This window comes from Puma concolor, chromosome C1 (assembly GCF_028749965.1).
Source record: "Puma concolor isolate L17-30 chromosome C1, mPumCon1.1.hap2, whole genome shotgun sequence".
NCBI lineage: Eukaryota > Metazoa > Chordata > Mammalia > Carnivora > Felidae > Puma > Puma concolor.
The window spans coordinates 26,118,945-26,141,632 of record NC_141674.1 but is presented as its reverse complement, the minus strand read 5'-3'; the positions used below and the strand labels follow the sequence as shown (position 1 = coordinate 26,141,632).

General features: G+C 50.6%; 1 protein-coding gene across 2 annotated transcripts in view; it reads right to left on the bottom strand.

Moving 5' to 3' along the window:
• The window catches only part of CC1H1orf94 (chromosome C1 C1orf94 homolog), a 37,463-nt gene that overhangs the window by 1,755 nt on the left and 13,020 nt on the right, over positions 1–22,688 (bottom strand). The window contains exons 2-6 of one of the 2 annotated variants that reach the window (XM_025912425.2): positions 15,467–16,155; positions 12,401–12,661; positions 11,192–11,367; positions 6,871–6,948; positions 2,590–2,786 (exon numbers count right to left, since the gene is read on the bottom strand). In XM_025912425.2, the coding sequence (XP_025768210.1) occupies positions 2,590–2,786; positions 6,871–6,948; positions 11,192–11,367; positions 12,401–12,661; positions 15,467–16,155 (1,401 nt within the window). The remainder of the gene's footprint in view (positions 1–2,589; positions 2,787–6,870; positions 6,949–11,191; positions 11,368–12,400; positions 12,662–15,466; positions 16,156–22,688) is intronic. The other variant, XM_086716395.1, reaches the window with a different exon arrangement.

Sequence of the window (22,688 nt, the reverse complement as noted above, 5' to 3'; positions counted from 1 at the left end):
GCCCGTACTTCAGCATTTCATAATTACTGGTAACAAATTACTCAGGACACACCTCATATCGGATTGCCACGCCCCATGAATCTAGGCCACCCAGGTTGGGAACTTTCAATGGGTTCAATTGTCAAGGGCATGGTTTGGACAGGACGTTCATTAGAGAGCCAGGAGGAGAGGTAATCCCCATGGACTAGAGTGATCCAGGAGTGATTCCTGGAGGAAGAGGAGGAGCTTGAACTACCTTGCACATGGCCAATTGTCCTGGTTTGCCTGCAACAGTCTCTACACTGGCATTTCCAGTGTGATTATTCTTTGTGCTCCTTTTAACTCTCAAACTTATTGTTGTTTGGAAGATAAACCATGTGGTTATCCTACCCCGATGAATGCATGCAAACTGATGTGGCAAAGGGAGGGGACCGCTCGGCTCCTCCTTCCCTGACAGCCACCTGCTCCTTCCTCTCCCTCTCCATATGGTTTAGTCTCTTGGTTCGCTTCTTTGCTCCTGACGCTACTTGTCTCCCGAACTACCCGGACTACACTCTCCCCCAGGGCCCCTGCATGCTTCCTGCCCAGCGCCGCCTCTCCTAGACCTGTTCCGCCCAGATGACTGGGAACCCCAGACACCACGGCCCTGCCCGGCACTCCCTGCATCCTAGCCCACGTGCTCACGTTGCTCTGTGATCCTTCCCTCTCCCCTCCAGGAAACACCTCCTCCCTGGCCTCCTATACTCCACCCTCACCTATTCCTTCACCCACCTCACTAACGCTCCCTCTTAGAGCCTCTGCGGCGTCCTCCACAACTCCCCAACCTCCCTACCTGTAGGAGGCCTAGGGCTCAGTCCTTGGGCCTCATCTCCTCTCGATGCACACATACTCCCTGGGCGATCTCATCCCACCCCGTGCCTTTAAATATCATCTATATGCTAATGACTCCCGAATTTATATTGCCAACCCCAGCCTCTCCCTTGAGCCCCAGACCCACACATTCACCTGCCTGTCAACAGCCCCACTCATATGTGTAACGGGCCTCTCAAATTTTGCATATCCAAAACCAAACTGCATCGACAGACCCGTCTTTAAGAGTCATTTTGACCTTAGTATTTTGGCATTTCCACTTGTTCAAATCAAAAACTGAAGAATCATGCTTGGCTTCTCTCTTTCCCTCCTTCCACATCCTGCATCATCAAGTCCTGTCAATTCAACCAAGAAAATAAATACTCCAGATCTTTTCACTTATCTCCTTCCCACGGTCTCTGCCCTAGTCCACACCGCCAGCACCTCTTACTCCGACAGCTGTCAGGGCTCCTATCCTGCTCCCCTGCACCAGCTCTTGGCCCGTGGTCCAGGCTTCATACATTGGCCAACGTCCTCTTCTTTAGACGGAGAATTAGAATACGTCCTCCAAAGGTTAAAAGCGTTAATGGCTTCCCACTGCTCTTAAAACTCCTCACCATGCCCACCAGGCCCCATCTAGTTTGGCCCTGCATCCTCTCTGATTCCAATCCCACCCACTCCCTCTCCTACGCGCTATGCTCCAGGAACACTTCCTACCTCAGGGCCACTGCGCTTTGTATTTCTGCCCAGAGAGCTCATCACCTATATATAATCCCTCATTTCATTTAGATCTCTGCTCAGGAGACATCCCTTCATTCTCTCTCTCCTAACCTCTGGCCCCTGACACGTGAGCTGCTTGTTTATTTCGGAATTGTCTACTTCTTCCGCTGGAATGAGAGAAGGAAAACCTTTGCCTTGTTCCCTCCAGGAACCACTGCCTAGGACAGTGCCAGGCACACACGAGGTCCTCAATAAACACCTTCTGAATGACCAAATCGCCCCTCTGGGGAGACCGGGGCCTGCCCCCACCTTGCCTCACTTTTCCCATCTCCCTTTCCTGAGCACGAATGTTAGTTGAAGATTTGGTGGGTGGGAATGAGCGGCCGTGTGCTGTCATCTTAAAACAACAAACATAACTTTATGGCTGACCAGCAGGTAAAATGTGTGTGGAATTTTCGGCCAAAATGTTGAGTTTGCGTTGGCTGCTTGCGGTTAAATCCTTCTCATCTGCCGTTTGGGGCACTTCGGAGGAGAAGCGTGAGGAGCCCTGATAAGCAATGGAAGCCCCTTCAGCAGGCCTGTTACAAAGTCAACAGGATGTTGGAGAGATTAGCCTGGGAAGGAGCTCAGGGTGCAGGAAGTGGGGGGAGAAAGCTGTAAGAAGATCGCCTGGCCGTGTCCTGTTGTAAACCAAGCAAACAGGTAAAGGCGGGTGTGTTATGCTCCACTACCTGCCACCTGCTATAGACAGTGCATCGTCATCCACTACAGCTCTGCAGCTACGTTTCTGCAGCCAGACTGTGGGGCCCAGCCCCCCGATGGGCCTACAGAAGGGGCCCGGCAGGCCCCAGACCGGCCTCACCTCCACACCGGACCGGTCCGTGACCCACATAGCATCCTGACAGGCACAGGGCCCCTCCCTCCCGTCAACCATGGAACGCACGTACCAAGAACACACCAGCGAGGCCCGGAGCACTCGCCTCCCCTCCCCGGCAGCTTTCTGGGTACCAGGTGGACTCCCAGTGCGAGTTGAGGACTCACCCGTACGCCTGGGGGACGAGGTACTGCGGCCCGTCTCCTGCCATGGGGGAAGGGTCTCGGGGATTGGCGGAGAGCTTTGGAGGTGTCCTCTGAGGGTATGGATAGCTGGGCTGCACAAAGGGGATGTAGCCCAGCAGGGGGGTGTAGGAAGAGCGGAAAATCTGCTGTCCCATCTGCTGTGGATTGTACGGTGTCACCTGCAGGTCAGAGATGAGAGAGGGGCTGGGTCCCGCAGAGCCCACTGCTTCCAAACCTCACGGTTCCCAGCTCTAACCCCAACCCTAATCCCAGGCGCCACCCCCCCCTCCCCCCAGCCCCTTGCCCCTCACTCATTGTGGGTATACAGAAGGCAATGTGTTGAAATGGCAAAAGCACAGGGCTCAGCTGCTGTGTCTGACTGGCAAGGTACTTAATTTATCTGAGCCTCAGTTTCCTCGTCTGTAGAATGGGCAAACACTCCCCTCCCCCAACGGACTCCCCTGAGTCCGCTGATATAAGTGAAGAGACTGGCACGTAATAAATAGTACATACATTTTATTCCCATTCTCTGCCCCACCTCCCTACCTGTTCCTCTGTCAATAACCATCCCCAAAGCCCTTGTCTCTTACTTTTACTGTCAAAAAAAAGCTGTTGAGATTTAGATGTCCCTGGCCTCTACCTCAGGATCTCAACAGATTCCCAATGCAAGACAGCCCTGCCCCGTGGAAATGCCCGTGACAGGTGATGGAGATGTCCTGTGTCTGCACTGCCCGGTATGGTAGCCGCCGGCCCCATGTGGCTATTGACTGACTACTTGAAATGTGACTGCTGTGAATGAGGAACTGAATTTTAAACTTTACTTAATTTTAATTGACTTAAGTTTAAATAGCCACATGTGGCTAGCGGTTACAGTACTGCACAGTGTGAGTCTGGGAGAAAGGGCACAAAAAGGCAGTGGGATTCAGCTCACACTCTGGAGAAAATTAGGAACTCAGTGGGGTTTCAGACACTACCTGGATCCGACTCCCACCAACGGACACGCCAGGGACCCTATCTGTCTTATCTACTGATATCTTCTCAGCCTTAAGACAATGCCTGGCACACAGAAACTGCTCAATAAACATATAGTAAATGAATGAGTGCAAGAGAGAAACAGAGAGGAAGAGGAGGGAGGAAAAAAGAGGCCACTTAGTGTCTGCTTGAATACCTAAAGTGATGGGGATCTCATTACATGTTAAGCACTACGTTCTACTACTGACAGCTCCAAACGTCAGAAAACTCTCTCTTGGACAGCCATCCTCCTGTGTGCCGAAGGGAAAATTGGGGAAACTTCTGGGCTTCCTCTTTGAAAGCAAGAGTCTGGGGTCCAAGCTGCTCAGGGATTCAGCACACAGACAACCCTCTCTCCAACACTGCACATCCTTATCTCATTAAAAAAAAACAAAAAACAAAAAAACTCACAAAGGCTAGGGTTTATTGAGTGCTTAGGGCATGCCCAGCCCTTCATACAGATTCTCTCACTCAAACTCCAAACAGCCCTGGGAGGCAGGACCATTACTATTCCCACTGTAGGAATGAAGAAATGGGGTTCAGAGAAGTTAAGACCTTGCGTCGTAAAGTGCTTCAAGGTGTCAGAGTTGTAGTGGGAAGCCCCAAGGCACACCGCTGTACCGCACCTCCACGCATGCTCCCTCTGGAGGCTGGAGGTATGCTCCTCCGTCCTGGCCCTCCCCATGTCTCCCCCAGAGGATACACAGGACTGGGTGATGCTGGACATGGGCACCAAAACCCGAAGATGACAAGCTGAAAGTCAGAAAGGGTCAAGGGCTCAAAGAGAGAACCCAGGAAGACACCTCCCAGGACAGACACCTGCAAGAAAATGGCAGAAAATCCCCCTGGTTTTCTTGGGGGTGGGGGTGGTGGGTGGAGTCCCGGACCTGGGAGGGAACTGACGTGAGAGAGGAGACGGGGGTCCTACAGCTGATACAAACTTTCTTTAGAAAGGTACCCTAACTACATGTAACAGCTAAACACCATAAAAACGGCCACGTATGCCGTTCTGGAACCATCTCCAGGATACTCTCTGCTGACGAAACTAATGTTAGAACAGTGTGCCCAGAAAGCGGCATTTGTACAAAATGTTTGTATAAATAGATACCACTGGAAAGATGCTTGAGGAACCAGCAACAGTGACTCTGACATTTTTAAAAATTTTGTACCATGTTCTTATATTACTTTTTCAGATGCACACACGCCCAGAAGGTCGCCTCAGTGCGAACTCTTTGGAGCTAGGTGGGGGCTAGGTGGTTGGTATCACTGTTTGTGGGGTGGGGGTGACTGACTGAGATTCTGTGAGCCGGACTGTCTCCTCTCTGTTCCTCTTCAGGATGCAGATTCCCTACTGCTAGAGAAACAGTTCTGGCCCAGCTAATAAAGTAGGATCTACCTATGGGCCCTTCTCTACCCTCTGGAACATTCCAACATACTTCAGGTCAGGGGGGCAGTTTGCAGAGAAAGGGTGGGGCTCCCTGGGGGGAGAAAGGAGAGCCAAGGAGTGTAAGTCTGAGTGTGTGTGTGTGTCGGGGGGTGGGGGGTCTGTCCACCTGTGTGTGAGGGGCCAAGACCAGCCTGGGGATGAAGAGCAGTATTAGCTTCTCTCCTCACACCCCCGTTGCTGCCCCAAGACTCTCAGTCTCTCTGAACACACTTGTGTGTGCAGCCTGGGGGCGTGCATATGACTATATCTTCATGTGTGTCTCTGTGTGTTTGCATTTGTCTCTGCTGCTTTATTTTGATACTGTGTTTTTGTGTATCTGTGTCCAAGAGGCAGTAAACCATGGTCATTGGCAGCATGGACTCTGAAGCTGAGCTGCCCAAGGTCAAACTCCCAATTTTGCCGTCGTGTGATTTTTAAGCACATATCCGCTACCCACGGAAGCAGGGGTGCCAGATTTAGCAAACAAACAAAAAAAAAGGTATCCAGCTAAATCTGAATTGCAGATGAACAGCAAATAATTTTTTTTTTTAATTTTTTTTTTCAACGTTTTATTTATTTTTGGGACAGAGAGAGACAGAGCATGAACGGGGGAGGGGCAGAGAGAGAGGGAGACACAGAATCGGAAACAGGCTCCAGGCTCTGAGCCATCAGCCCAGAGCCCGACACGGGGCTCGAACTCACGGACCGCGAGATCGTGACCTGGCTGAAGTCGGACGCTTAACCGACTGCGCCACCCAGGCGCCCCAGCAAATAATTTTTTAATATCGGTGTGGCCCATGCAATATTTGGAGCTAACTTATACTAAAACTCTACCCACCATCTATCTGAAATTTAACTGGGTGTCTCGTATTTTAACTGACAAACTGACATGGAAGGGTGTGAGTCCCCAGCCCCACTGATGCTGGGCAAACCCATGTGATTTTCCTTGGCCAGTGGAAAGCGGGTAGGCGCACATCCCACGTGCTGGCTCTACGCTGAGGCGCTCGGAAGCATCACGTGTTTCCGCTCACCCCTCTGGCACTCCGGTCATCCACGTGGCAGGAGCCAAAGCTACTATGTCTTGATCCCAAAAGGAGGTCACATGAAACAGGCTTGAACCCAACCCCAGCCCAGCTCAACCAACTCAGAGGCCTATGAGTGAAAAATAAGTATTTATTGTTGAAAGCCTCTGAGGTATTGAGGCCATCTGTTGCCACAGGAAAAGCTAACTAGTATGTTAACTTTGTGACCTTGCGCAAGTTATTTAATCTCTCTGTGCCTCAGTGTCCTCATCTTTAATCTATTTCATAGGGTGGTTGTGACGTTCATGCAGGTAAAGCCCTTATCTTTTTCTCTCTCTCTCTTTTAAAGTTTATTTATTTTTGAGAGAGAGCTAGCATGCTTGCGTGAGCCGCTGGGGGTGGGGGTAGAGAGAGAAGGGCACAGGGGATCCAAAGCGGGCTCCGTGCTGACAGTAGAGCCCGATGTGGGGCTAGAACTCATGAATTGCGCGATCATGACCCGAGCTGCAGTCGGATGCCCAACCGACTGAACCACCCAGGCGCCCTGCCCTTAGTTTATGCAGGTTAAGCCTGTAGAGAACGGCTGGCACACAGTGAGGGCTCTGCAGGTGCCAGCTCTTATCACCAAGGGACACTGGTTTGTCTCCACATGCACACTGGCCTCTGTGCCTGTTCTCTGGGGCTAAGGGCGGGCCGGGAAATATATGGCCAGTGCCCAGCTGGATAAAGACGAGGCAGCAGATGTCCTTCTGACTTGAAGGCCTTTGTGGAGCTGGGACAGAGGTGGGCAGGTTGTCTACTCACCTGTCGGGAATAACAGCCCAGCTGGGGGTGCAGGGCCTGCTGATAGGGCATCCTGGCTGCACGCTGTGGATACAGGCCCTGCAGAGAGAAGGGGGAGGCTCAGCAGTGTGGAGAAAAGGGCTCCCAGCCAGCCAGAGAGCGGTAGCCGCTCAGCCCAAAGACCAGCTCACGTGCCTGGATCGCCAGCCTGCTCGAGTCCGTCCCACCACACTGCCGGCCAGACCCACCCGCCAGTTAGTCCTGTCCAGCCAGCAGGCCAAACAAGCACAACTCACCCCACACAGGAAGCCCCTTCTTGGGCAGGATTCATGGCCCTTGGGGTGAGTATTTAAGGTAAGACCTTGAGGAACCTGATTGCCTCTTGAATCCCAGATCTGCCCCTTGGTGGCTGTGTGACTTTGGGAAAATCACTTCACTTCTCTGAGCCTCTTTTCCCTTGTCTACAAAATTATATGTGTTTGGACCTGGAAAGCCTGTGAAAGTAGCTACATTATTTTTTTTGCTATTTCACCCTTTGTCCTTTCCCCAAACCCCATTCCTGCCCCAAGACAGGAGGTATCGAGGTACATCTGTGTGTATGTGTGTGTCAGTTTGCATCTGTGTTTATTTAAACACATCAACACGTGTGCTTCCCTTTGTGTCTGCAGCTGCGTGTTTCGGGTGCATTAGTTTGGGTCCCTGCAGCTGTGTGTCTATGTGCCACATGTACACCTGAGTCTGTACCTTATGATGAGGATTGGCCCGAAGATCAATGAGCTAGTGCATCTAAAGGGCTTAGAACAGTGTCCAGCACATAGTGAGGATTCTGCAAATGTTAGGGATTTTTAGAATTTCTCACTGCTCCCCACCCCTTGGAGAAGCTGTCTGGCAGTTCAGCCTGATGGAAAGTGGAATCTTTATTCCGAACTCTGTCTGGGGTGGCCTCAGGCATCCATGTATACACACACACACACACACACACACACACACACACACACACACACAGAATGTGCTTCTGTGGGTGGCGTCAGATCATGGCCCCTCTAATCTCAGACTGCCTCTACCTGCCAATTCAGAGTTCATCTCCTCAGATGCTGCTCAAAGCACCCCTCAGGCCAATATGTCTTTCCCAAAGATTCCAAACCCTGAGATGTTGCCTTCATTCTGGGCTCAGCTTGTGGCAACTATCAAAGTGTTGGTGGCTGACACTGTACCCTTGATGACTTCCTCAGAGCCCATGAGCTCCTCATCAAAGGCTCCAGAATTCCTGACATGGGGCCCTATCTTCCAGGTCCCCAAGTTTACACATCCTCTAAGAACCTCTCCTTGGTCTCTGCTCCCAACCAACTGACACAGACCGTGGTCAGGCCCCTCCCGCCTCCACCAGCCCCTTCACCTGCATCCCAGACCCTGCGGCCAGGGCAACCCCTTCACCACCATGACCACAGCCTAGTCTCTGTGACCCCGGCCGTGGCCTGACCCTGGACAGAGAAGTCGAACAGATGGGGCTGTTCCAGCCGGCAGCCAGCTCCGAGGCCATGTTCTGTGTGTCCGTCTCCCTCCCCATCAGCCTCGGCTCTGTTATACACAGCAGACTCCCCCAGGCCACCATTCCCTCCACATCGGCCTGGGCCGGGCTACCCCTCGGGCCTGTGCAAGACAAACAGCCACCTCCCTGCTCCATCCTGGACGGATTTTCAAGAGACAGGGCCACATGTATCAGCATGAGCAACACACTATCTGACTTTAAGGATGTTGCTAGTTGTTCAACTTGCAATTCTGGAAAATCGAAAGCAAGGTAAATAAACACTCATTCTTCTTTGCTTGAGGTCATGGCCTCTTTCCACTCTCCCTCCTTAACTGGGAGCAGCATTCCTTTATGCCAAGGAGCCCAGGGCACTCTGGAGTTCCTTGGTGCTGTGGACTTAGTCTTTCATGGCTCTGCATCGCTCCGCATCGCTCCACAGTAGGGTTCTGAGCAAATTGGCTTTGGGACCTCATCTTTATTCCTAACGCCAAGCAGGAAAAGAGACTAGGATAGACCGTTCCCTGTGTCTCCTCCAGGTCTTTGGAGTTCCCTGACCCTGTTTCCTAGGAAGACCAGGGCTGAATAATAATAAAAACCAACATCTGTATCACACTTTAGATTTTTCAAAGCTCTTTCTCACCCATGAACTCAATTAACCTTACAAGCGAGTCAAGCCTATGCTGCTGCTGTGGCTGCTGCTTATTATCATGAGCCCATTTCACAAGTGAGGAAACCAGGGCTCAGAGCATTTAGCTAACTTTAACTTGCCCAAGGCCACACAGCTCGAAGGCAGTAGATTCCTTTAAACCCGAGTCTGCCGATTCCAAAACCTGCCTTCTTTTTATTAAATCAGGCCCCTTGACGAGCTGTCTTGAAGCTGGATGGCATTATGAAATCACGAGGAGTTGGAAGAAGGTAAACTGCACTGTTCCCCATCACTACCTGGGAGGGTGAGCGTCTCCAGCCGAGGCCAGGAAGCCGTGGAAGCAGCCCTGCCCTGCAAACACTGGCATCTCTGAAAACAAAGGGTCTCTGTGCTCAGGTACGTTCGAATCTCACTCCCTCCAAAAAGTCAGGTCAGAAGCGGGTGTCGTAGCAAGGAGCTGCTATCTCCTGTTTATAAAGCAAGCCATCATGAATCAGCTTTATATGCCGAGCTGTGAGTGCACTTAGAGTGGATCGGTTTACACTGCATAAAAGTATGCAACTGCTTCTTTCAGAGGTGGGGTGTGCACACAGGGCTGTTCTTTGATTTGCTCCTGACGTGTGCTGGACTGTGAGTTTGTCTGTCATCTTCGAATGCCCTCGCCTGGCCAATGCTTGGCCTCTAGTCAGTGTCGAGCAAAGGTTTTTGAATTACTTAAATGAATGAGTAAACACATAAATAAAAATGAACACATCGGTGAGTCGGTGAATAAATGCCTGAAGAGTAAACAAGCAAACACAAACGTGCAAGGGTGAAGAGTACTGGAGAAGGGGTCAGTGAGTGGAGGAGGGCATGCGGGTACTTCTCTCAAGACTGATGTAAGGAGGATCCAGATATGGGACCCGAGTGTGAGGCTTTCTGTCCTGCAGGAGGAGAGGGCAGGCCCTTGTCCTCTTTAGCAAACAAACAAACAAAAAAGGCTTGAAAGCAAAACATCAAAGGGAAAGAAAGCTTAGCTTCTGTTTAAGATTCTGGGGCTAAGGCTCGTGCACCGGCCCAGAGAGGCTTTATATGGGGCAGAGAAGATCTGCCTTCTGCTCAGGGGACATCTAAGCCATAAGGCTTGCTGCTCTGCTATGAAAGAGGGAATGACACAGGGAGCCAAGGAGAAGTGGAAGGGGAAGGGACACAGAGAGAGGACAAGATGACTTTCCGGTGTCTTGTTTTCTCTATTTGCTCTCTCCATGCTTTGCTGGGCCAGGCTGGGGCAGCAGGTTCCCAAGGACCTGACTGTTACAAGTTGGCGTGTCCCTCCGGTACACCCACATGCTGCTCTGGAGAGGTGCTGGGGCGGGGGCCAGAAGACTAAGTAATCCTAGACATTGAGCGCCTTTCCTGGAGAAGCTGAGCACTACCTAAAGGGACTATTTAAGCTACTGAATTGAACTCAAGTTTAAACCAGAGTGGACATTGATTTGATTTTTTTCTTCCTTCTGCCCAGTGGGCAGCAACTCTTAAGGGAAATTGACTTAAATAGACAAACTAAAGAAACTACATTTTCCTGCATAAGTAAGTTCTGTGAGTAAAATTTCCAATCCTGCTACATGTGTTTCTGGTCACTAATTCCCTTTAGGCTATTAGGCTATGAACCCAAGACTGAAAATGTGTATGCCAGGCCACCTTCACTGGTACAAGCTAAGACCACTCAGATGTCGTTGAAATAAGGTGGCCATACAATTTGGCGTCCACACCAGGGCACTTGAGAGTGAAAGGGCGTGCTTTTAATAATTATGCCGGGACAAAAGTCCTAAACCCGGACTGTCCTGAGTACTCTACAGGACACATACCATCCAGGTAACAAGGAAGCACTAGCAGGTGTGTGGGAAGCTGGGACCACACTATCATCCTATGCTGGGAGTCTAAGAACTTAAACGGCCAAAACTAGCAAAGCAGATCTGGAATACACCGCATAGAGTGAACTGGAATTCAGACAATGGAAAATTTAGAAGTGTGTGTGTGTGTGTGTGTGTGTGTATACACCACACAGTTGGTCTGATGTGGCTGCAATGAAGAGAATAACAAGTCTAAAGCCTCTTTGTGAATCAGGCTCCCCATAAGCCACAGCTTCTCCGTGGCTGGAAGCTGGACAGCCAGACCCACTCACTCACCTGATACTGTGGGAAGGTGGAGTGATTTGTGAACACGGGCGGAGGTGGATAGTTGAGGTTGAGCCACAGTGGCTGGTTCAAGGTTGCTGAGGTCCAGGCCGTGGCAAAGCGTGGGGTGAATACATTCCCTGTGTACTTGAGGTTGTTCTTGTCGGCCACCGTCACAGGTGGGTTAACTGCAAGTCATGGGAGAGGTAGAGTATTTCAGGGATTGGAGAAGAAAGAGGCCAGGACACCCTCAGCACCGTGACTACCCCAGGATTAACGCTCTCAGATGTCAGGTCTTTTAAGCTCCAAGACTCGGGTTCTTCAAAGTTTGGGTGACTTTCCAACTACAGAAAAACATCGTTAGCACACACCTGGCCAATTTGGAAGAAGTGAGAATCCCAGCATGGTCTGGCTTAGAGCTCTTTCTCCATCATTCACTAGTAAAGGAGATGGTTTAGCAAGAAAAAACAATAACCCAGGTTGCTATGGCTATATTTCACCTAGGTACAAAACCAAATTCTTTCAAGTGCTTTACAAAAATCCAGTTTTATACCAACAATTGCTATGTCGTTGGAATTCATTCTTACCAAGTTATTAAAGCAGTCCCCTGGGACATGTACTTGGCAACACCGAGAACCTTATATAGGTTATTGTACCTATATTGGAATCACTTTTTAAAAATCTCAAACATTATTTAACTAATATGGTACGACCCCAAGTTAGTCTGAATGAATGAGATTTGGTTGAGTTGTTCTGGGATATGAATCCTAGGTTCTCTCCCTCTATAATACGTCCTGTGAGCTTATCACAGAGTCAGAGCTGGGACCTCAGTTTCCCCTTATGGGCATCTTTTTTTGGGAAAGGAGTTCTGACTGAAACAGTTGTAAGGAGAGAAAGCAGGGACACGAATAATCTCAATGTAGAAATAATAGGAAGCATGGATTTTTCTTGGGCTTGAGCAACTTGAGGGGATATGAGGCACCCTGGCTCCGAGTTGTATTCAAATTGACCACTAATGATGCCCATGGGACCCTGAAAGCCACCTGTATTTCCCTAGTAGTTGTATTCCTGATAAGGGACGTAGGAGAAAGTCATTTCCCCATTTTATGAGTTTAGAAACTGACACCCAGAGAAAGACAGTGACTCAAAGGCAGCCATTTGGCGGCAGACTTTCTGGATTCCCTTCCTCTATAGATGCTCCCCTGGGCACGCTCAACTCACATTTCAGCTCCAGCCCGTCCACCTCCATTTTGCTGCGAAGCTTCAGCTGCCCACTGGAGTTTTTGGTGGCCCCAAGAAACTCATAGAGCAGGTTCTTCTCGGCTGGCCATACAGACTTCGTGGATGGCAGGGCCATGGACATGGAGCCTATTGGGTCACTGCAACTCTCCTCACCACCGGTGTCCTTCTGGCTCTGGGGCCACTGACTGAGAAAGAGGCTCTCTCGACCCTTGGTTGGATCCTTGGTGCTAGGGTTCCATTCTACAGCAGGAGAGAAACTGGGTCAATGGCTCTGGAAGGCCAAGTGCTGGATGCTGGGAGAACCCTCTTGTGGACAAAGTGACAGGTCCTCCCTAGCACACACCTGGGACTCCTCAAAGCACTCTGGGGCCTTTCTGCCAGCCCAACCCAGTCCTACTCTTCTCCCTGGAGCCTTTGTGGACCATTGCCCATTCCAATCTTCCCCTCTCATGCATGCATACATGGATCCATCCACCCTCCATTTGTACCTTCCTCCCTTCCATCCATCCATTCTCCCTTTCTTCCATCCAAACTTCTTTCTTCCCAATTACCTTTCTTTTCTTCTCTTCTTTTATTTTCCTCCTTCCCCTTCCTTCCTTTTTCCCTCCTTTCATTCCTATCTTTTTTCTTTCCTCACTCCCTCTTTTTTTCCCTCTCTTCACTCTATTCATCCACAGTGCCGACCCTGGATACAAAGCTGCCTTCAGGGGGCCCCTGGCTTAGTGGGGGAGACACACATTCCTGCAGAGCACATGGTCTGCACCGAGGTCCAGCCCCTCACCATGGACTCTGCTCCTGCTGTGCTGCTCGCTCATGGGCAATGCAGCCCGCCCGTCAGTGTCGGGCCCTGACCTGAGTCCTGAGGACACTGTGATGAGTCAGAGCTAGACTCAGCCCTGCAGGAGCTCACAACAAGGAGGGAGAGAGAGACAGACCCAGAAATAGCTCCAGGACAAGACAGATGGGGACCGTGAGGTGACAGAGGGACACAGTGGGAGAAGAGGGTGGCTGAGACGGCTTCTATCTGAGACGGTCAGAGGGTTTCCGGAAGGAAGTGGGCCTTCAGTGAGGCCTTGCATGCAGGAGTCTGGAAAGGTGGCACTGCGGGAGAGGGCGTCAGGGAGACACGATGAGTCCCTGCATGGGGATGGGGCCAGGCTCAGGTCTCCTGCCAAATAGACTGAGTGGACTGCCAGCATGAGGATGCTGCCTGGACCATTGTGGAACCCTCCACACCCGTATTTCCTTTTGAGCAAAAGGAACTCATTCTTCAAACAAAATTAACTATGGTTGAAATTATATACATGGGGGTTTGTTTGTTTTTAAGGCATTGTCTGGTTGGAGTAGTGCTCCCCACTCCTACCCCAACCTGGAGGTTTTGCAGGTCTCCCTGGAGCTTGGCTGGGAAACGGCCCTGGACAAACAGCAGGTGCCCTCAGATCGTTCCCATAGTGGCTGGATCGGAGGACCTGAGCCCCGTGTCACCTGTTGAGAGTGGATCTGATCCTACCAGCTCTTGCCCCCACCACAGTCCAGTGGCCTGTGGCTGAGTGTGGACAGAACTGGGCCTGCCCTCCTAGTGCCATCCCAGCCAAGGGAAGAGTGCTATAGTCTGAGCCAATTTAGGAGAAAATGACATTTTTAGCAAAACATGTCCCTAGAGTCTCTTCCAAGAGTTTCTCTGGTTGCCAAGTTTAGCCCCCAGCCAGTGTGCTGAAATAACGGTACCCACTAATAATAGCCCTTTCCCCAGAGACCCACACACCTGCAGTCTCTCACCCACCTCCCATCGCCTTGAACACACTTGCCACTCACTCAGCTCCAAAGCTCCCTCTTCTAACATCTGTGTACACAGACAGACACACATACACACACACTCCTGCCTGTCATTCCTCCGCCTCACTCACACGTACACAACTATGCACACAAGACACACACATTCAGATGCACTCACACCCGCATTTTTTCTAGCAAGCATACTCACATCTGTAAAGTTCTCTTTGGCACACAGACACACACAGGTAGCGGGCACGGCGGGTAGGAAAGGAATACCTCCAACCCAGCGGCCCCATCCGTCAGGGAGCTATCCATACATCCTTTCTGGAGAAGGAGATGGCAGGAAAGTCCCACCCTCCGGGTAGGGCTCCACCCTCACACGCACAGCCCATGGCTCCAAAGAGGCCACTGGCTCCCAGAGACTCTTCCTAGGACCCAGAGTCCAGCTTGCTGTCCCCAGCTCTGATTTCTCAGCCTTCCGATAATGCTCCAGAACACAGAACACGCACTTATTTTCTTAAGGAGAGGGATCTGAGCCTTCCCAACACAGGGATCTCAGGTATCCATCCACGCTCACAGCCCGGGGGTAATTTTTCTTTTGGTTGACAGGTGTATGGTCAACTCTCCTAGTAACTGCTGGCTGTGGGCAGATGCCACTGCCATCAGTCTGCCTTGGAACCGTCCAGTCTGAGTGGCTGGATCAGAAGGGGCACAAGATGCAGAACCTGGGAGTGGGATGGGGGGGAACAGTCCCAGGGAACAAGTCCAGAGCCAAGAGTCTGAACTAAACGTGGAAGGTTTGCACATTCACTCCCAGGGCCCAGAGCGAGGACCAGTCCTCATGGTCAGAACAGGTGCCTTTATCGGAAGCCAGATGACACTGTCTGCTAATCAAATTTCCCTCCTATCTGGCTTAAGGTCCCCATGCTGCAGTTACAGCTGGGGTAAACGCTTCCCTCAACGTACTTTGAGTACCTGGATTCAAAAAATGAGCCCGTTACCAAATGTGCCTCTATCTCCCCTCAAAATGCGCTGGGATCAAGGTCACCACGTTTGCTTAGACAAGCTGTGCCCCATACACGGGCCTCCAGCAGAGGGGGCCTGTGGGTGCAAAAAGCAGGCTGCACTTGGGGCCCACACCCACCAGAGAGACCACTGCCCCCCACTCTGCACAGAGATGCCATCTGCACCTGCTGTAACCCTGATTGGCTTGCTGGTAAGTCCCTCCCTGCAGGCTCATCTACTGGCCCTGCTCCCAGGCCCACTCACCCATCAAGAGGTGCCCCTCCATAGCAGAGTCAGCCTCGGGCTTGGAGCAGATCTTCGCAAACACTGGGAGCTGCCTCTTCTGAGGAGGGAGCTCAGGGAGCTTCTCAGGAGGTGCAGACAGAGGAGGAGGCGGTAGCAGTAGGAATGGGCCCAGCCCCATGGGCTCCCTGGGTCCTGGGCCACCGAACATGCTGTTCTGCAAGAAGTCCTTGATGACCCTTGTCTCCTCCAACACCATCTTGTTGTCAGGAGCCTTGGACGTTTCTGTGGACTTGAATGGGAACTGAGCCAGGAGCTTGCCGGTCTCTGAGTTAGAGGCACCCAGGCTGTGGCCCCCATCTTCTGTCCCCTTGACACTCTTGACCTTAGCAGCACGCAGAATTCCCGTGACAGTAGACATGACAGAATCACAGTCCGGCCGGCTGCTGATGACAGACATGGCCACCTTCGGCTCAAGAAGCGTATCACCAGCAATGATGGAGGTCCCCGGGTACTCACTGCTGTCCGCCACCGGAGGAGGTATGAGAAGGCAGGGAGCCAGCTGTCTGGGTCCCTCGAGAGAGGTGCCGGGGGCCTCCAGCTCCTCCGAGCTCTCTGTGACCAAAATGAGGTGCTCTTTGGTCAGGCTTAAGAACTCCTGCTCCACCAACAGGGAGATCTCATCTTTATCACGGCTGAGCTCCAGAGCTCTGCAAACGGGTCAGAAAGACAGGCAGCTTTAGTGCCAGCTCACTAGGGGTGGCTCCGTGGCAGGGCCCAGGCCCCAGGGAAAGGGGAGGAAGAAAACACGTCTCCAGGCCAAAGAAACCTACTGCTTTCTCAAGACAGAAAATGGACAAACAGTGGGTTCCCAAGAGGTTTCTACACATGCCAGCACCGAGAGCACAGTTCTGGGAATCGGGACACCTGGGTCCTCTCCAGACACTATGTCTTGCTGAGTGAGCTGAGCCTTAATTTCAATCCAGCCCTTCCTGTTCGGTTGTGCCCAGGACCTGAAACAAGAAAAGACCAGCTGCACAGGGGTCAGGAGTGAGCCGACAGCTCTGAGCGTAGAGGCCAGAGTGCTGGGGCTGAGCGCCAGGAAGCCCAAGACTCACTGCCCCGTGGCAGGGGGAGGGAAGGGACTGTGGAGTGGACAGCTGGACTCACGCCCTGCCTCCCTCACTTCCCCGCTGGGACCTTGGGTAGGTTGCTTAGCATCTTGACACCCTGTCTCCTCATCTGGTTAACAGGAATATCATAGATGTACAAAGCACCGTGGACAGCGTCTGGCACAGAGTAAGGGTGACACGAGGGTGTCTACACCTGTGTCAGCTTGGTTGGGCTCTGGATCCTGGAGTCCATACCACTTCCCCGTGGCTACCCATGTCCCCCCCCCGTTGGCATGGCCCTCCAATCAGATCACAGTCTCTGGGCTGAGCCCAACTTCCCGTGGGCAGCTGCAGTTGCTTGGTCCGTGCACTGATTCACATGCATCTCCCTGTACCTACACACTGGCCCCTACCTGCACCTCACACAACAGGATGGCAATCCTGTTGGCCTGGCTTGTGGCCCAGCCTGCCGCACTAGCATCTTTGGCAAGGGGGCATCTTCCTCCCTGGCACTCCCAGAAGGACCATGACTACCTAGCTTAAAACCATCTGCTATCCATATTTGGTGGGCTCCCACAAGAAGTCGATGAGGTGCTCTAGAAAGAGCATTCTGAAAACTTCTCAGTGCTCTCTCCTGGGAGAGGGTGGTGAAGACAATGAAGGGGCAATGGGGAGGGGGGTGGGAATGAAAATGCCTCATGAATGGAGCTCTGCCAATGGGGACATCTGGAGCACACCCCTACTCTCACAGTTCATCCCAAAGGCTCAGTGAGTCCCACAAACAGGGACTATGAATGTTCCCAGCAGGGATGTGGCTTCCTGGTAATGCTCTTTGTATATGAGCACATGCATGCTCACCTGTGTACAAGAGCAAATGCACGCACGTGTGGGTGTATTTGATGCATACACACGTGCAGGCACAAAATGTCTCACATGTTCCCACACACAGAACCAGGGGGAAAGTCACTGCATTTGACAGCCAATCAGAATGGACATAGGCTACAGTCCCAGAGGCTTCCTCTGTGCCAGGTATTACCCCCTTTGTTGCCAGGTCCTGATGAGGCCCGGGGGGTGTACCAAGGTCGCTGGGTGGCCAGGGTAAATGGGAAACATCGGGAAGAGCTGAAGATACGGGAGTGCCTCACTATTCTAACAACCGAGACAGCCATGCCCCCTGGTCACCAGCTGCGCACGCGGCCTCAGCAGACTTAGAAGCAGAGAGAGGTGCCAGGAAAAAGCAGAATCTGGCCAAACGGGTCTGGGTCTCAATAGGGTGCTAGTGCCTATTTCATGCCAGAGCTCAGAACCTCCAGGCCTCCCCTGTAGCACGGGCGTGACACCTGTACCGACAGTAATGGCATAGGTCTGAGAACGTGGTGAGGTGCCCGGTGCTGGCCGCAGTGGGAGGGTCCTGGGAGCTCAGGAAGGTGGTGTGGCTGCAGGGAGGCTGGGCCATCTTCCATTCAGGCTTTCTTGATCCTTCCATGCTCTCTCCCCCCCTCCTCTCTGCCCTCTCCCATTCTTTTCCTTTCCTCCGTCCCATGTCTAGACTTTGTCTATAAATAGGCCCCACTCTCACTGCTGTGTCCCTGGGAACAATCAGAATAAAAGAGGCCACCAATCTGGGTTTTAGACCCCCTTCTTCTTCTTCATCATCATCCTCAAAGGGAACAGGTGAGTCCCGAGTCACAGACACCAGACATTTAAAGGACCACTCTTTGACTCTCCCCTCTACAAAGCAAGCTATATACCAATAGATTTTCTAGAAAGACCTACTACAATGATATCAATTTTAAAACATTGTGATAATGGTATTGTGGTTTATGCTTAAAAAAAAAAAACTGAGTCCTTATCTCTTAGAGATACATACAAAGTGTTTACAGATAAAATTATGTCTAAGATTCGCTTTAAACTTAATCCAGCAGGGTTGGAGGGGAAGATGGCAGGGTCATAGATGAAACAAGATGGCCACACATTGGCCATCACTAAAACTGGGTGACTGATAGGTACATGGGTTCATCACGTGCTATTTGCTCTACTTTTGGCTGTTTTTTTTTTTTTTTTAATACAGGTGTTAGACATAGAAACACATAGAAAAAAGTCTCACCACTTACTTAAGGCCAACTCTAAGGAGAAGTCGAGGCAGATTCAAAGGTCCCCTCAGGACCTTGGGGTCCCTGAATCAAAACCCACCCACAGATGGTCCTTTCTCAGCACCTGATAAGACACTCCTACCTCTCCCCAACTTGGAATACAGGCAGAAACTGAGTAGGAACCCCTATCCTTACTCTGGATACATCACAGAGGTCACGGCCCTCTTAGGAAGCTGGCATCCCCAGAAGGGACAGCACAGTGCCAAGAATGGAAGACCCACTCTGCTGTGGGCCCTCCATGTACCCCTGAAAGGCTCCACTCTGGCTGTGGGCCTTCCACGTACCCCTGAAAGGCTGCCCCCGGGCACCGAGGCTTCCCATGGGCCTCCACAAACCCCTATTTCCCTTGCGTCTGTCATAAATCCACTACAGAACAGACAGGAAGCCAGGCATCCACATACATGCTTGAATTTAATCCTCTCCACATTCCTGGGCAATAAACAGCATCATCCCCACTTTATGAAGGGGAAAAATTAAGCCTGAAAGAGGCCAAGGACCTTGTCAACTAGAAAGGGTGGGGATGCCAGTGGGTCTGGCTGCCTTTGCTGCCTCCTCCTACCGCATCCGGCTTCCTTTCCAGGGTCAGTTATCCAGCAAGGACTCCTACTCCATGGCTGGGCTTTGTTCCCCAATCTGAGTGTGATCAGGGCCATTGCTGGTTTCATTCCATCACTCCAGCCTGTGGAGGATCATCGCGGTGAATCCTGGGTCTGTCATCCATGGCATTAGCTGTCCCTGACAGCTCCATTTCAGCTGCATGTCTGATGAGCACGTCTTTTGGGTCTTCCGCCAATTTATGGATAGAAATGTTGAAGGGAACAAGCCCAGGGCCAAGCCTTGGAGACACTGCCGGATACCCTCCCCGCAGCCTGACAGTAATCCTGGCTCAACACTTTGGGGGAATAAATCAATCCAGTCACTATCGGCCCATCTAGACTTCTCCAAGACAGCCTTTATCAAGCACCTCGCTGCAATCAAGATTCATCGCACAGTTACAAGTCCCTGATCAAGGGTCTTCCTACCTGCCCCCTCCACTCCCAAGAAAACAAGATTCATTTGCTCTTGTTTGCTCTAGAAAACTGCATGCCTGCAGAGTTAGGACATTCTCAGAACTCAGATCAATCCATTTCTCTGTTTATTAACCTCATGTTTAAGCCTTAATTTCAATCCATCCCTTCCTGTTCGGTTGTGCCCACTTAAGTGTTTATTTTCTTCATGGTATTAACCACTACCACACAGCATCTTTTTTTACATCTCTACTTCCCACAACAACATAACTTCCCTGAGGGCAGGAACTGTATCTTGCTCAGCACAGAGCCTCAAGGTCTAGAGCAGTGCCTGGCATACGACTCCAGTTCATCGAGAATTTGTTGAATCAATGGGTGGACTAGCTCATGAACTTATCTTGACATCTCTTGGAGCTCTTGACATCAAGAGCTCTATTGCCAAAGACTTCCCAGTTCCTTCCACTGGTTGCAAACTATCTTGCCTTGGTTCCATTTTCTAGCCCCCACAACTAGCCTGGCAACCCTCTAAGCTGGTCAGATGATACTAACCACATGCTCAGCCCCACCCTAAGAACTCCCCACCTCTGCACAGTGGTCCCACAGCAGACCCCACACAGAGCCCGCCTGATCTTCACAACCACCATGGGCTCCCAGAAAGATTTTTCATTCTCCCCACGACTTTGCTGGGTTCACTGTCAAGTCTGTTCCCCTGCATTTCCTGGAATCTATCTTTTCTTCTCTCTTCCTAAGAAGTTTTGCCGATCCTGGCACCTCTCCCATGCTATTTGCTTTCTCCTTTGAGTTGGTAAAAACCATAAAATCTGCCACAGACTGTATCACAGTGAATCACTCAGGGAGGCTAACTCAGCTCCCGGGCACTGACAAAGAAAGAAGTCAGGACTGGTGCCGTGGCCCCAGGGGCCACCGCCACCTTTGCGTTGCCTACCTCCAGAAGTGACAGGTGCCTGAGTGAGTGCATCATGTCTGCATTCGCAGGGTACAGAGTCATATAAAAATAAAGGCTATTGACTGGTTGGCACCCCTTCCCAGAATAATGACTAAGCAAGCACACTGTTAGCTCCCAACAGCGGTTCTGTGTACATGATAACACAGAGCAAAGATGAAAACTGCTATTCAGCTGAGCCAGACAACAGAAAAATGCAAGCGGAAAATTGTTAGTGCTACAAGAGGACACCAAAACAAATATTTTCTTCCCACCGTGGCATTTCAGAACGACGACAAACACAGTACCCAAGCCCAGCGCCCAGGCAACATGGCTGACTGTGACTGAAGCAAGTGAAGGGCTCCAGGTCTGCCACAGACCTGAGCCTGAGTGACGGTCCCTCTGCAGACCGACCTCACTGACTGTGGATGAGGTTCTGACTTCCCTACCTGTCTGCATGGTTGGAGCAGCAGAGCCTAATGGCCAAGAGCTCAGTCCCTGGAAAGAGTCAGAAACGGGACTCAAACCCTCACTGGTAATTGGGGGCCATACCTTAAGCAAGCTGGCTGACACATCTAAGCCTCAGGTTCCAGGCTCAACGAAATACAAAGAAGGCTTAGCACCTAATGGAGACTTTGCAAACCAGCCAGGCACTGTGCTAGGCATTTTCCACGCAAAAGCCTCATTTTAATCCCCACAAGAGCCCCGGTGGGGTAGGGTGGTAGACTGATTACAGTGATACCCCCATTTTATCATGCCTTCCTGTATCCAGGCCCTTTGGTAGACCCCACCCATCTGGATTCAGTAATAAGCAGAAATACCTAGGAATAAATTTCACCAAGAAGGTGAAAGACCTGTACTCTGAAAACTATAAGACACTGATGAAAGAAATAGCAGATGACACAAATAAATGGAGAGGTACACCATGCTCGGGGATTAGAAGACTTAATGTTGATAAAATGTCCATACTGCCCAAAGCAATCTACAGGTTCAGTGCAATTCCTATCAAAATGCTATCACATAACTAGAACAAATAATCCTAAAATTCATATGAAGTCACAAAAGAACCCGAATGGCCAGAGCAATCTCGATAAAAAAGAACAAAGCTGGAGGTATCACGCGCCCAGATTTCAGACTATACTACAAAGCTATAGTAATCAAAAGTGTATGGTACTGGCACAAAAATAGACACAGAGAGCAGTGGAACAGAACAGACAGCCCAGAAATAAACACCCGCATATATGGTCAACTAATCTATAGAAAAGAGGCAAGAGGGTACAGTGGAGAAAAGACAGTCTCTTCAATAAACGGTGCTGGGAAAGCTGGACAGCTACACTCAAGAGTGAAACCAGACCACATTCTTAAACTACCTACAAAAATAAACTCAAGATGAATCAAAAACTGACATGTAAGACCTGAAACTGTAAAACTCCTAAAAGAAAACCAGCAGTAAACTCTTGGATAACAGTCTTAGCAATATTTTCTTCACTGTCTCCTCAGGCAAGAGCAACAAAAGCAAAAATAAACAATTGGGATTACATCAACCTAAAAAGCTTTTGTACAGTGAAGGAAACTAACAAAATGAAAAGGCAACCTACTGAATGGGAGAAGATATTTGCAAGTGATATACCTGACAAGGGGCTATTATCCAAAATGTACTGAAAATTCATATAGTTCAACACCCCCCCCCAAAAAAAACACCAAATAATCTGAGTAAAAATGGGCAGAGAATGTAAATAGACATTTTTCCAAAGAAGAATGCAGATGACCAACAGACACATGAAAAGATATTCAATATCACTCATCATCAGGCAAATGCAAAGCAAAACCACAATGAGAAATCACCTCACAGTTGTCAGAATGGTTAGTATAGAACAGACAAAAAATACCAAGTATTGGCGAGGATGTGGGCGAAAGGGGACCCTCATGCACTGTTGCTGGGAATGCAAATTGGTGCAGCCACTATGGACAACTATGGTTCCTCAAGAAATAAAAATAAAAATACCATCCAGTCCAGCAATTCTACTT